Genomic DNA, 15,000 nt, shown 5'->3' with positions numbered 1-15,000 from the left:
CTATAGGGTGTGGTAACAGGCCCTCTGTGATTTGTTGTTGTACTGTACATGTCAAGTATCTGCACTCTAGCCTAATTAGCCTAAACTGCTAGGGAAAAGTCACTTCCGGTCGTAGCTGTATCCCACCTAGTCAAAACCTTGTTAGTCCTTATCCTAAAAGGCACCCTCTGTTCCTCGATATACTCCACCGAGGGCCGGCAGCCAGTAAGTACAGGTAAGAGACAATTATGGCAACAATAAGTTGTCCTATGAAAGCTAGTCAAATGTGAGATGTTCAACTGCACTGAATGATAAAGTGGCAGTCTGTGCTCTTGGGCCCTTAAGGCATCAGTGCACCCCCCCAATTTGTCCCTTTTGAAATGAACAGTTGAGACGGGCCCTCTTTCTGTGGCCTTTCTTTGACGACACATCTGAGGCTATCCTGCGGCAATACAAATGATCAACATCATAACAATAATTCCATTATAAGAAGCTTTATTATTGGTTTGCTAAGAAAGGTACCATACAATATTGGCACATCACTATCACCTCTGTATGCGTAGGAAATCAATCCCTTCATTGTGTGTGTGTGTGTGTGTGTGTGTGTGGGTGTGTGTGTGTGGGTAAAGGTACGCCACTCTCGGTCTCACAGTTTATGCACACGGTCGTCTTTATGCAACAATATGGAAGACATTCCCAAATGTGCTTACATCATTGCGTAATGTCAGGGAGTCACACAAACAGTGTGTGCTGTTTGGCTGCAACACACATTAGGCATAAGGATGATGACAACTATTTTGTAAACGCTCCAGCTTGCAGAGGGATCACCACCCCTCCCATCCGCACCCCAGGTCCTCTTGGCCCCCTTACTGTCAGGCCGAGTGGTGTCTAGAGAAGAAAGAAGAAGAGTGATGTTTATTAATGACAGTCAATACGACACGTCCTTCCATAGCTAAACAGACTCATCCTACTAGGTCAGTGTTTCCCAACTCCAGCGGTAGAGTAGCCTACCCCCAACAATACCCATTTTTCTTGTAGCCCTGGAGAGCCACAGCTGACTGAACAACCTGTCACCTAATTAGCAAGTCCTCAATGAGTAAAATCAGGTGCAACAACAACAACAACAACAACAACAACAACAACAACAACAACAACAACAACAACAACAACAACAACAATATGAGGACAGGGACACAGTGTACTAGCTGATCTCCCAGTTGTCACCGTTTGGCCTTGTGTTCCACATAGCCTATATCAGTATTGGAGTATGTTTCCCGCGCACGGTAGTTGCTTTCACGTCACCTTTGTAATCGCTCCTCCCTAGTCCCCTAGAACGAGCGCCCTCCCCTTTGCAACGCCTCCGAACATATCACAGAGGCGCGCTTTCTGTGCCGATGGCCTCAATCAGGTCGACCAAACGCAGATAATAGCGCACCACGCACCGGCGCTGAAGTCATTCATTCACTTGAACTCAACTAGCGAACACACCATGTCTGGAAGAGGCAAAGGCGGCAAGGGACTTGGAAAAGGAGGCGCCAAGCGTCACCGAAAAGTTCTCCGCGATAACATCCAGGGAATCACCAAACCCGCTATCCGACGTCTGGCTCGCCGCGGCGGCGTGAAGCGTATTTCCGGTCTGATCTATGAGGAGACCCGCGGTGTCCTAAAGGTGTTCCTGGAGAACGTGATCCGTGACGCAGTCACCTACACCGAGCACGCCAAGAGGAAGACCGTTACCGCCATGGACGTGGTCTACGCTCTGAAACGACAGGGACGCACCCTGTACGGTTTCGGCGGTTAAACGCACTCTCTTCGGAACCTCAACACCCCGACTCGAACCCAAAGGCTCTTTTAAGAGCCACCCACATCCGCTTCAAAAGGGCCCATTCCATATAGTGTTTTTTTCTTTTCTTCCGTATGCTATTTGATAGGAAAGTATGAGCCACTTCGAGTGGACAGGGAGTATTAAATAGCGGATTCTAATGTCCCTTCCCGTTTTAGCGCACAGAGGGAGGCCTATATCTGACAGTGGCAAAGTGTAGTGACGTTGTTATTTTGGGTCAAGCAATAGTGGCATTTGGACAACATAAAACCACCACCCGTCGGTAGATGTGGCTCGAAAAGAGGGGGACAGCGTTCGCGCGCGCGCACACACACACACACACACACACACACAGTCCAAAATGGGAGCCCTATGTCTGACGGTGCCAACGTGGGCAATTCTATCACCAGCATTATGTGGCACAACAATCGTGCCATTCGGACAACTATTCAGGCCCCCCTTTTGAAACACACAATTCCCCATCGGTCACAGAGCATAGGCTATAGAGAGGAGGGAGGGGGTGAGGACCCGCGCGCGCGCCCTCAATTGTCTTTGTTCGGGAAGCTAGCCTCTGAGCGGAAGGCTCTTTTGAGCGCTAGAGCTCCACTGGGCAAATAGCAGGGGCGCCTACGAGCAAGCAGGGGAGTGTCCACGGCCGCCGACTTTGATTAGCTTCCTCTTCATAAGACGGGTAAGCGCCCTTCACCCCCTCATTCGTTTCTGAGAAGCAACGAGACATCATCATGCCCGAGCCAGCAAAGTCAGCGCCCAAGAAGGGCTCCAAGAAAGCCGTCACCAAGACCGCAGGGAAGGGCGGCAAGAAGCGCAGAAAGTCCAGGAAGGAGAGTTACGCCATCTACGTGTACAAGGTCCTGAAGCAGGTCCACCCCGACACCGGCATCTCCTCCAAGGCCATGGGAATCATGAACTCGTTCGTGAACGACATCTTCGAGCGTATCGCCGGAGAGTCCTCTCGCCTGGCCCACTACAACAAGCGTTCTACCATCACCTCTAGGGAGATCCAGACCGCCGTGCGCCTGCTACTCCCCGGTGAACTTGCCAAACACGCCGTGTCCGAGGGCACCAAGGCCGTAACCAAGTACACCAGCTCCAAGTAAACAGCGCATTTGGACTGCTCTACTAACCCAAAGGCTCTTTTAAGAGCCACCCACTCTGTCAGTAAAAAGAGCATTTCCATCGCCACCGAATGAATGCGCAGGTAGGCTGCGTTACATTGTATCATTGTTTAATGGGCGGCGCGCGCCGGCTCGGAGAACGGCTACATTGTATCATTTCCCCCGCCCGTTCCAGCGTAGGGGTTTAGCGCGCCTTTTTTGTTGTCTTTGCACGCTGAATAGTAACCCATGTTTGTCGGCCTCCATTCCAGGTGAAGGCAATGAAAAATGGCACCATTTGACAAAGGGTGTAAATAAAAAAAGCAGTCTGTTGGGTTTGAATGGAAAGAAATGCCTTTTGTCGTTTAATGAGCGGATAGTCATTTTGAGTCGACTTCCTGAATCGGTAGGACACGGACGGGGAGAATGGACGCTCCATCATTGGACTATACCCTAATGATGTGAATGAGAACGATAATGGCAAGAATAAAAAGGGGGTGAATAATCCCGTCTAGGAAGAATAGGAGTAGGCATATATATATATATATATATATATACGTAGCCCTTATTGCCAACGGGTCATTTCCGGTCCAGGTCGCATCATACATATATAGTCCCCTGTAGCTCAGTTGGTAGAGCACTGCGCTTGCAACGCCAGGGTTGCGGGTTCGTTTCCCAAGGGGGGCCAGTATGAAAATGTAGGCACACACTTAACTGTAAGTGGCTCTGGATAAGATCGTCTGCTACATGACTCAAAATGTCCATGTAAAGTGTAGTACATTTGAGGCACATAGTGTATTTTCCTTCCTACTACCCTCATGAGGCAACAGGATAAATATAATAATATAATATGCCATTTAGCAGACGCTTTTATCCAAAGCGACTTACAGTCATGCGTGCATACATTTTTGTGTATGGGTGGTCCCGGGGATCGAACCCACTACCTTGGCGTTACAAGCGCCGTGCTCTACCAGCTAAGGCAGTTGCTTCCACGTGAGGATATGAATGTGTCTGTAGGCCAAGTCACAGTATAACACAGTGAGCGAGCGGGCGGCCCTTGCGATAGTCGTTGGAGCAGCAGCGGATCCCAATGACTACCTTGGGGATAGCCTATACATTTACATTTTAGTCATTTAGCAGACACTCTTATCCAGAGCGACTTACATGAGCAATTAGGGTTAAGTGCCTTGCTCAAGGGCACATCGACAGATTTTTCACCTAGTCGCCTCGGGGATTAGAACCAGCCACCTTTCGGTTACTGGCACAACGCTCTTAACCACTCTTAACCACTAAGCTACCTGCCGCCCCATACATATATACAACAAGGAAAAGAAAAGAGGCCGCAATCAACCTTCTGACCCACATGCACCTGCTGGGATTCTTCTCCCAGTCCAACCACATATGCAGCCCTTGTCCCACTTGGGGGGAGAGAGAGAGAGAGAGACAGACAGAGAGAGAGACTCCCTCTATCTAGGCCTATATCAACGCGCCATGACCCATGGGGCGCCAGCCTCCATAGCGCCAGCCAGACACCAAGACCCACAGACACAAAGACCGAGGCGAGTCACGCTGCGGAGTCAAGCAGGTGAACAATATATTAGTAGAGACAGCCAACCTACCTACCTACCTACCTACCTACCAGAAGACAACACACAATCTCACTGTGTAGAAATAGTAGGCTACAAATACAACAACAACAACACTCACACTGCCAGTGCACAAAAAGTACTAATACAATAACACACACACACACATAGTGCAAGTAAGCATGTCGTAGGACTGTTTATACCATGTGGATCCTGTACATATGACGAATACAACCTGAAACTTGAGGTACAACACTAGTCTCAGCCAGGCCTCACAGGTGCATGTGTTTTAAGGTCCCCAAAAGAGCGCTTCTTTAAAACACCCCTGACCACATCAGGGGACCCCAAACCATTTGATTCCCTTGCCAGACATCTCGGCTCACTACACAACAAGTGCTGCTCGCAATCGGATGCACTTTTAGGCCATTTAGGAGACAAATAGCACAGGAAAACCAGTGCGCACCGCTCCACCCGACAGTCGAACGGTGAGGTTTTGAGCGAGCCGCAACAAAATGCACGGCCCTTCCGCGGCCCACATTACTTTATTCTGAACGGAGACAAGTCTGCTCGCTGGGCCGTTCGCTTTTGGACCAAAAACACGGCTCCGTCGGTGACTTTCGGGCCGATATAGGCGAACAGAAAACACAAGTGAAAGAGCATTTGGCCAGCCCAGAGAAGCCGAGCTGGTTGCCTTGAGTCTACATGGTTCTCATGTCGCGTTTAAGGCCAGCCCCCTGCTCGGTGTGGAGCTTCAATAGCGCAGAGCAGCGTCTACAGCAAACTACTCCTCGCAGACCGTGTGTGTGTGTGTGTGTACCGGACCAAACGACAGACAGACAGACAGACAGACATGGCAGAAGTCGCACCAGCACCCGCAGCCGCAGCGCCGGCCAAGGCACCCAAGAAGAAGGCAGCAGCCAAGCCCAAGAAAGCGGGACCCAGCGTAGGAGAACTCATCGTCAAGGCTGTGACCGCCTCCAAGGAGAGGAGCGGCGTGTCCCTGGCCGCGCTCAAGAAGACGCTGGCGGCAGGCGGCTACGACGTGGAGAAGAACAACTCCCGCGTCAAGATCGCAGTCAAGAGCCTCGTCACCAAGGGCACCCTGGTCCAGACCAAGGGCACCGGTGCATCCGGCTCCTTCAAGCTCAACAAGAAAGCCGTCGAGGCAAAGAAGCCCGCCAAGAAAACCGCAGTTCCCAAAGTAAAGAAGGTGGCCGCCAAGAAGCCCGCCGCGGCGAAGAAGCCCAAGAAGGTAGCAGCCAAGAAGGCCGTCGCCGCAAAGAAGTCCCCCAAGAAGGCCAAGAAGCCCGCTACACCCAAAAAGGCCGCCAAGAGCCCCAAGAAGGTGAAGAAGCCCGCCGCAGCGGCCAAGAAGGCGGCCAAGAGCCCCAAGAAGGCTACAAAGGCAGCCAAGCCCAAAGCCGCCAAGCCCAAGGCAGCCAAGGCCAAGAAGGCAGCCCCCAAGAAGAAGTAAACCTATTACAAACAGTGTTCTACTCGACACATGTTGTACCACAAAAGGCTCTTTTAAGAGCCACCCACCTCTTTCCATAGAAAGCGCATTGATTTCCATGTACTATCTGTCGTGAAAAAGAAATTACGCACACTAGGCTACTTTTACGCACACAACATCGTCCCACTCTGGGTGTGTGCGAAGGGAGAGGAATATAATAGAGGGCCAAAATGGCTTAGAAATTCGACCTCACGAGTGCACCCTCACCAGCCATTTGTATATGAGCCACTGGGCTATTCCCGTTCAGAGGCAGGCTGCTGTGATGTGTTACAAGTGCCATGTAATAACAATACTATAGTGGCTTCGAATTCAAACTCACGAGTGCACCCTCAACAGCCATATTTATATATGAGCCACTGGGCTATTCCCGTTCTATATCGTGGAGCTCCGCCCCATAGGGGAGCTCTGCTCCTAGTGGTTTACCCTCTGCCCTAAGGCAGATGCAGCCTGAAGCAAAATTATGCACACACCTACAGCCAATAGGAGTACAGGTGTCCCTATATAAGGAACCCCGTTCCCTCAATCTGCCTCCCATTATCTTCAGCGACTGGACTAGAATTGAAGAAGCCATAGAAGACTCAGGAAGATCTCGTCGTTGATATCCAGCCATCAACGTCTTCCTACAATGAGCACACCAAGCTTATCCTAAGGTAAGCATTTAACAAAAGCTCTTTTCAGAGCTCAATGTCGCTGTTCCCCTTGGCGGCTGTCGACCCCCCCCGACATTGTTTCGTGGGTTGAGAGGCACAGCACGCCAGGGACAGCTTCATCAATCCCCCACTATGCGCCAGCTGCGCCCTCCTTTTTTGAAGGAGTGGAAGCAGCATTGGGCATTTTTAGGGAGGATATTCCTCTTGAGGATGTGCTATCAGTGTTAGTCTCAGCTGAGGCATCATCTGAGGGCACTGACTCAGGAGATGACAGGGCTATTGGGGAAGAAATGAATATTCTATTGGAACAATTCATTACACTGACCCAGATGTTTAACCCCCCTTTTCCTTCGGGAAATTGTGAGGTCATTACATCCCTGGATGATGACGCCACAGCCTCTCTGTGCCTGAATTCTCAGGTCTCATTGAGTGGGCTGCTAAACAGCGGGAGATTAAGCTGCCCCCCATTCCCTCCAACCCGGAAGTGGATATGAGGAAGGGCGGCCGTTACTCTCGCTACAGCTTGGCGTCAGACGGCGGCCTCCAGCAGCAAGGGAGCGGGCCTCGCCCCCCCCTGCAGCGCCAGAGGTGCCGGCGAGAGAGGTCATTAAAGCGTCATCCTGGCATCACCCGAAGGGCCGGCCAGAAGAGACGCCGTTTATGACAGGCGAGGGGGAGAGAACGGAAGACGGCACAGCGCCTGCTGTGACCGAGCCCACTGTCCCCCCCCCACTCTACCGTTGAGTGTATGGAGGAGAATGTTTTTTGTTGATGTGTGTAATAAAGAGTTGGCTCTACTTGACACTGTCAAGAAAGAGCCCCTTTTCCATAATACATCCGAGAGCGTTCGACCTTCCTCACTCTCGCTCTCTCTCTTACCACTATGAGTGCAGCTCAGCCCACCATGGTGCGTTGCTGAATGCACACATAAGGCAGGTATATAAAAGGTATTAAGTGTACCTTATAGGACCTCACTTTACAGACTCCTAGGAGTGCCGTAGTGAGTGTCTCACATAGCAGGCTGCAGTCTCAGCCAGATAATGGCATGATGACGCGACCGCTATCCGGGACGGCGCTCTGTCTCAGGCTAACGCCTCAGTCAGTGCAGTTCAGACCCGTGCTGCGTTCACGGAGGGCCTGATTACTACGGTTACGGGCGTAACCACGTATCGGCGCCCCCGTTTCTCTCAGAACGCGCTGATAATAACCACATTGGGGGTGGCGCACTATCACAGACTAAGGTCTCTGTTAGTACGACCCAGACCCATGCTGCGTTCAAGAAGGGCCCGATTACCACGGTCACGAAGGTGCCCAGTGTATCGGCGCCCCCACCTTTTCCTGAACGCGCCCAGGCTCACCACACTGAGTGTAGTTCAGCCCACCAGAGGTGCAGAGCTGAACGCACACAGGAGGTGAAAGGAGGAATAATACCTAGACGCCGTCTTGGTTTATCTCAAAGAGACCTCACATTACAGACTCCAAGGAGTACTGTAGTGAGTGCCTCTCATAGCAGGCTGCAGTCTCAGTCAGGAGACATGATGACGCAGCCGCTAGTTGGGGATGGCGCACTATCGCAGACTAAGGTCTCGGTTAGTGCGATTCAGACCCATGCTGCGTTCACGGAGGGCCCGATTACCACGGTGACGAAGTTTCCCAGTGTATCGGCGCCCCCACTTCTTTCTGAACGCGCTAATACTCACCACACTGAGCGTAGTTCAGCCCACCAGAGGTGCAGAGCTGAACGCACACAGGAGGTGAAGGGAGGAAAGATACCAAGACACCGTCTTGGCTTATCTCAGGATACCTCACATTCAGCAGACAGCTGTCTCTGTCCCAATGTGACATGAAGACGCAGCCGCTAACCGGGAATGACGCCTTGCTGCAGGCTAATGCCTCAGTCAGCGCAGATCAGACCCGTGCGACGTTCACGGAGAGCGGGAATACCAGGGTTACAGGTATAACCAAGGTATGGACGCCTCCGGCTTATTCTGAACGTATCAATGCCCATGGCTCTGAGCGCAGCTCACCACACATTGAGTGTGTCGTTGAACAGCCGCTTAAGACCAGTAAAGAGGCATTGTGGCACCACCGTGTGGTATCAGTCAGAGATCACACCTTTCAGATTCTGTTGAGTTCTGTAAAGGATAAGTCTCATGCTAAGCGGCAGTCTCAGTCAGACAATGACATGATGACGCAATCGCTTTCCGGGAAGAGCGCTCTGTCTCAGGCCAGTACCTCAGACAGTGCAGTTCAGACCCGTGCTGCGTTCACGGAGGGCAAGATTACTGGAGTTACGGTCGTAACCAACGTATCAAAGCCCCCGACTCTCCCAGAACGAGCTGATGTGTCCTCTCCCTTTCAAAGGGGGCCCGCCTTGGGCTATTCCACCAACCCAGTGCTGGGGAATAGCGGCGGCGAGGGCCATAGAGGAATACAGGTCCTTCCTACTGGACGCACCACAGCTTCGTGCGCACCCGCTTTCTCTGCATTGCTGGCAGTGGCGTCGAAGCTGTACCCTCTCACGCTGGCTAGAACAGACGTTAGAGAAGGGTTATGCCCTCCAATTCCATCGGACCCCACCCCCGTTCAGGGGAGTGGTGGAAACGGTGATGAAAACGCCAGACAAAGTAGCCGCTCTGAGATCAGAGATTACGGAACTTTTGGCGAAGGAGGCGGTCACAGTAGTTCCCCGAGAGCAAAGGAACAAGGGGCTATACTCGCCCTATTTCCTAGTGCCAAAAAAGACGGGGGGAGTGAGGCTGATTTTGGATTTACGCATTCTCAACGAGAGCATAACCAAACGGCCCTTCCGAATGCTGACGACAAAACGCCTACTGGAATGTGTTCAGAAGGGAGGTTTTTGTACAAGCATAGACCTAAAGGACGCGTACTTTCATGTGCCGATACAATCGCGCCACAGAAAGTTTCTGCGGTTCGCCTTTCAAGGGGTGGCGTACGAGTTCACAAGGATGCTGTTTGGGTACGCCCTGGCACCTCGAACGTTTTCCAAATGTGTGGAGGCGGCATTGGAACCGCTGCGTCATCAAGGGATAAGGCTATTAGCCTACCTAGACGACCTGCTGATTCTCGCCCCGTCAGCAGAGCTGGCGTTCACACACACGACACAGACAGTGATTCATCTCACGCGTCTGGGGTTTGCTGTGAATTGGAAAAAGAGCGCACCCTGGCCCAGTCATCAGATTGTCTACCTGGGGCTACAGCTAGACACTGTAATGATGAGGGCACGAATTTCGGACCCTCAAAGGGCAGCATTGTTACTAGCCCTGAGGAAGTGTCGTCCGAATCACACAGTAACGGCGCTATCGATCATGTCACTTTTGGGTCTCATGTCGGCAGCCCACTCTGTGGTCCCGCTAGGGCTTCTGCATATGCGCAAAGCACAGCGGTGGTTCGCCCAACTAAGACTAGACCCAGTGCGTCAACGTCATCGGTTGGTGGTGGTTCCTCTCTCGCTAAGAGCAGACCTGGACTATTGGCGGAACCCGTGCGTTCTCACGCACGGAGTCCCGATGGGCAAGGTGTCATCCTACATTCCAGTGTTTACAGATGCCTCTCTGACTGGATGGGGAGGGACATGTCAGTCTCAAGCGATAGGAGGTGCATGGCCTCAATCAGGTCGTCACATCAACCTCCTAGAGTTGGAAACGGTGCGACTGGTCTTGACCCACTTCGCGTCTACCCTTCGGGGTCGCGATGTGTTGGTCTGGTCAGACAACCGAACCACAGTGGCTCACATAAACCGCCAGGGAGGGGTCAGGTCTCCCGCCCTTCATCGGGCGGCAGTGGAATTGTGGCTGTGGGCTCACAAGCACCTTCGCTCGTTGAGAGCAGCACACATTCCGGGCTACTTGAACGTAGGGGCAGACATCATGTCAAGAGGGGGTCCTCGAGACGACGAGTGGTGTCTGCACCCGGACATTGTTCTACAGATTTGGGAACAATTCGGGAGAGCCGAAGTGGACCTGTTCGCGTCACGTGTGAACGCGCAGTGTCCCCTATGGTTCTCTCTGAGAAACCAGGACGAACCGCCATTGGGAAGAGACGCATTCGCGCACTACCCGTGGCCGAGAGTTCTCCTGTATGCATTCCCTCCGCTGTCTTGCATTCTCCCACTGTTAGCCAGGGTGAGGTCAGAGGAGCTGTCAGTGATACTGATAGCGCCCGATCGCCCGGGGGCTCCGTGGTTTGCAGAGATGAGTCAGATGTTGATTGCGCCACCCTGGCCAATTCCACATCGACGAGACGCTTTGATTCAGGCGGGAGGCTCGATAGGGCAATGGCCCATAATCGGCCAACCACTGAAGGCTTGGTTCCTGAATGGGACAGGTTAAAGCGCCGTGGGTTGTCTGATGCAGTGATCAGAACAATACAGGGCGCAAGAGCCGGTTCCACTTCTAGGTTGTATACGAGCAGATGGAACGTTTTCTCACGATGGTGTGATACACAGGACGTGGACCCCATGAGCTGTCAGGTAGAGAGTGTGCTCTCATTCCTACAGTCTATGTTTGATAAGCAGAAATCGCCCTCCACTATTCGAGTGTTTGCAGCGGCAATTTCAGCTGGTCATGAAGGGTTTAACGGAAAAAGTGTGTTCAGTCACTCATTAGTGAAACGTTTTCTATTGGGAACGCAACGGCTTAGGCCAAGACCTAGAGCTACGCTGCCCAAGTGGGATTTGGCATTGGTTCTCGAAGCGCTATGTAAGTCGCCGTTCGAGCCATTGAATCAAATACCCCTCAAGATGCTGTCTATCAAGACGGCGCTGTTGCTCGCCTTGACTACTGCTAAACGAGTCAGCGATTTGTGTGCACTGTCGACGAGACCCGACTGCTTAGCCATTAATGGCGATCTGAGCAGAGCGGTGTTACGTCCTAACCCGGCATTTGTGCCGAAGGTTATTAACAGTGCATATAGATCGCAGATCGTGGAATTGTGGGCTTTTCATCCCCCTCCCCATGGGGAGAGGAGTGAGGAAAAGCTTCACTGTCTGTGCCCAGTACGCGCTTTGGCGTGTTACGTTAGGCGCACAGCAGCGGTTAGGTCATCGCCTCAGCTGTTTGTGTGTCACGGTGCGGCTGCATTGGGTAGACCACTTTCAAAACAGCGTTTGTCTCATTGGCTTTGTGAAGGCATTGAGACGGCGTACGAGGCGGCGGGGCAACAACCGCCTCAGGGTATTAGAGCGCACTCCACTCGTGGAGTAGCAGCTTCTACTGCTCTTTTCAGAGGAACAGAGGTAGAGGATATTTGTAGAGCGGCGTCATGGTCGACACCGTCTCCTTTTATCCGTTTCTATCTGTTGGATATGTCTTCTAACTCTTTGGCTCGGTCTGTACTCAGCGTGGCTGAAGGGAGATCATGAGCAGAATAGAGAAAGAAAGCAGGATTGTGAATAAGTTCACAAGTCCGCTTTTATTAGAAGTAACATATTATGGACATGTTTTCTAACTCTTTTGTTCGATCAAATTTCAGCAGAGCTGAAAGGCGTTCTTGAGCTAGAAAAAGAGGACAGAGCAGGACCTTGGACAGGTTCCAATCAGGTCCGCTCTGGTTAGGAAGACTTATGTCAAGGATAAGCCCTTTAACTCCAATCTCGATTGCACTCAGCACAGCTGAAGGAGAATCTTGAGGTAGAGGAGGGAGAAGCAGGATGATAGACTGGTCTCTATCAGGTCCGCTTTGGATGAAGAGCATATTCTGTGGCATGTCTCCTGGCTGACAGTGTCAGCATATAGAAACATGTACTGAGTGGACAGAATGTGAGGTCATCTATCTGAGGTTCAGTTTAGTATGACTGGTATATTTTGTTCCATAGAATATTGAGGCACGGCTATCTGCTAGTACAGATTAGCACGGCGTCTATTCTATTGATCTGCCCAATAGCCATTGACATTGTCATTGAGCTAGATGGGGCGGGTCTATAACCGATGACGCGGTATATTGTGACACCCTGATGGGTTTTTAGTCGCAGTACTGCGGGAATTGGTTGCAGCCATTGCTGGGCTTGACCTTTTCATTTTTTAATGGGAAGTGTTAGGCTCGGCAGGGAGTACATTTTGGAGCGTTTCGCTCCGCCTTAAACCACTAGGAGCAGAGCTCCCCTATGGGGCGGAGCTCCACGATATAGAACGATTAGTTACCGGAGTGTAACTCCAGTTCTATGAGTGGAGCGGAGCCCCATAGGACTTAAGGCCCTACCGACCCTCTCTAGTCTCGCTGAAGATAATATCTCGGGAGGCAGATTGAGGGAACGGGGTTCCTTATATAGGGACACCTGTACTCCTATTGGCTGTAGGTGTGTGCATAATTTTGCTTCAGGCTGCATCTGCCTTAGGGCAGAGGGTAAACCACTAGGAGCAGAGCTCCCCTATGGGGCTCCGCTCCACTCATAGAACTGGAGTTACACTCCGGTAACTAATCGTTCAGAGGCAGGCTGCTGTGATGTGTTACAAGTGCCATGTAATAACAATACTATAGTGGCTTCGATTTCAAACTCAAGAGTGCACCCTCACCAGCTGTTTGTTTCCCATTTGGAGAGAAATAATGTGAGGATTTCATGTCGGACATTTTGGCGCTCACGCGAAATGACACAAAGTAACAAAGTCGGAGGGACACAAAGTAGCCTCTCACTCGCTGCCTGTGGGTGGGAACCGGCTTAGGGCTGTCTGTCTGTCTGTCCCTCGCTCCAATTGGATAAGGCCACACCGGCCCGGTGGCCAATCGTTGCCTCTTGTGGCGAGGTATAAGTACGGCTCTCGAAGTGGCGAGCGGCTCATTCAGACTTTCTGTGACTTTCTCAAGATACCAATATGAGCGGAAGAGGCAAAACCGGAGGCAAGGCCAGGGCGAAGGCAAAGACCCGTTCATCCCGTGCCGGGCTCCAGTTCCCCGTGGGCCGTGTGCACAGGCTACTGCGCAAAGGCAACTACGCCGAGCGTGTGGGCGCTGGCGCACCAGTCTACCTGGCCGCCGTGCTCGAGTACCTGACTGCTGAGATCCTGGAGTTGGCCGGCAACGCTGCCCGTGACAACAAGAAGACTCGTATCATCCCCCGTCACCTGCAGCTGGCCGTCCGTAACGACGAGGAACTGAACAAACTGCTCGGCGGTGTGACCATCGCTCAGGGTGGTGTGTTGCCCAACATCCAGGCAGTGCTACTCCCCAAGAAGACCGAGAAGGCAGTCAAAGCCAAGTAAATTCGCTACTGCGACTTCAACTTGACTACTCAACCCCCAAAGGCTCTTTTAAGAGCCAACCACCTAGCTCTCCAAAAGCGCAAAGTACCTTTCTATGACCGCTACACATTGAGTGGGTGTATACACAACTATTTCGACATTCTGTGCCCACATGAGGCCTTCCATGAACAACAACACCTACTAGGCCTCGTTTGCCATAGCAGGCTAGCATTAGATTACAACGTGCCTATAAAGATGTCACTCTTGACTTTGGCGACTATTATTATGCGTAAAGGGCCGGCGGCGTCCTATTGCGCGCGCGCACCGGGAGTTTGAATTTTGGAGAGGCCGGGCCTCCCGTCCAATGGCCAACGGAGGAGGCCTGCGCAACGGGCCAATCGGGGTGGTGGGGAGATGGTGTCCAATCAGCAGGCGCCACTGCCGGCTTTATAAACTTCACATAGGCATTTCGAGGCTATACTCCCGACTGTCAGAGAAGCGCCATGGCCAGAACCAAGCAAACCGCTCGCAAATCCACCGGTGGCAAAGCCCCCAGGAAGCAGCTCGCCACTAAGGCTGCTCGCAAGAGTGCCCCGGCCACCGGCGGTGTGAAGAAGCCTCACCGTTACAGGCCCGGCACCGTGGCTCTGAGAGAGATCCGTCGTTACCAGAAGTCCACTGAGCTGCTCATCCGCAAGCTGCCCTTCCAGCGCCTGGTGCGAGAAATCGCCCAGGACTTCAAGACCGACCTGCGCTTCCAGAGTTCCGCTGTGATGGCCCTGCAGGAGGCTAGCGAGGCTTACCTGGTCGGCCTGTTCGAGGACACCAACCTGTGCGCCATCCACGCCAAGCGGGTGACCATCATGCCCAAGGACATCCAGCTGGCCCGCCGTATTCGCGGAGAGCGCGCATAAATGAGGATGACCTGAACTCCAAAATCCCCCAAAGGCTCTTTTAAGAGCCACCTCCATATTTCCATCAAAAAGGCACAATTGTTCCATGTATACACGCACCTCTACATTACCCACCATGTATGTTGTTCACTAACACGTCTAAAAGCTACGTATTGTACCTTTTCGTTGCCTGAAGTCTAGCTTCAATGTGTGTGTGTGTGTGTGTGTATATATATATATATATAT

The 15,000-nt window shown here is 52.1% G+C and overlaps 4 protein-coding genes across 4 annotated transcripts; all 4 read left to right on the top strand.

Annotated features, from left to right (window-relative positions):
* Positions 1-1,468: 1,468 nt before the first annotated feature.
* LOC311130300 (histone H4) lies at positions 1,469-1,780 on the top strand (the record flags this gene model as incomplete). The annotated part of the gene is made up of 1 exon (XM_084163032.1): positions 1,469-1,780. One exon carries the CDS (start codon positions 1,469-1,471, stop codon positions 1,778-1,780), a length of 312 nt encoding a protein of 103 aa, XP_084019158.1.
* A 3,572-nt stretch (positions 1,781-5,352) lies between these two features.
* On the top strand, positions 5,353-5,976 carry LOC311130229 (histone H1; the record flags this gene model as incomplete). The annotated part of the gene is made up of 1 exon (XM_084162927.1): positions 5,353-5,976. The coding sequence occupies one exon, from the start codon at positions 5,353-5,355 to the stop codon at positions 5,974-5,976; it is 624 nt and encodes a 207-aa protein (XP_084019053.1).
* A 7,519-nt stretch (positions 5,977-13,495) lies between these two features.
* LOC311131216 (histone H2A) lies at positions 13,496-13,882 on the top strand (the record flags this gene model as incomplete). Its single annotated transcript, XM_084164068.1, has 1 exon — positions 13,496-13,882. One exon carries the CDS (start codon positions 13,496-13,498, stop codon positions 13,880-13,882), a length of 387 nt encoding a protein of 128 aa, XP_084020194.1.
* Positions 13,883-14,364: 482 nt separating this feature from the next.
* LOC311130804 (histone H3.2) lies at positions 14,365-14,775 on the top strand (the record flags this gene model as incomplete). The annotated part of the gene is made up of 1 exon (XM_084163602.1): positions 14,365-14,775. One exon carries the CDS (start codon positions 14,365-14,367, stop codon positions 14,773-14,775), a length of 411 nt encoding a protein of 136 aa, XP_084019728.1.
* Between the last annotated feature and the right edge of the window lie 225 nt (positions 14,776-15,000).

Source organism: Coregonus lavaretus, assembly GCF_964263955.1.
Source record: "Coregonus lavaretus genome assembly, chromosome: 6".
Taxonomy (NCBI): domain Eukaryota; kingdom Metazoa; phylum Chordata; class Actinopteri; order Salmoniformes; family Salmonidae; genus Coregonus; species Coregonus lavaretus.
The sequence above is the reverse complement of the archived record's forward strand: the minus strand, read 5'-3'. Positions and strand labels throughout refer to the sequence as shown.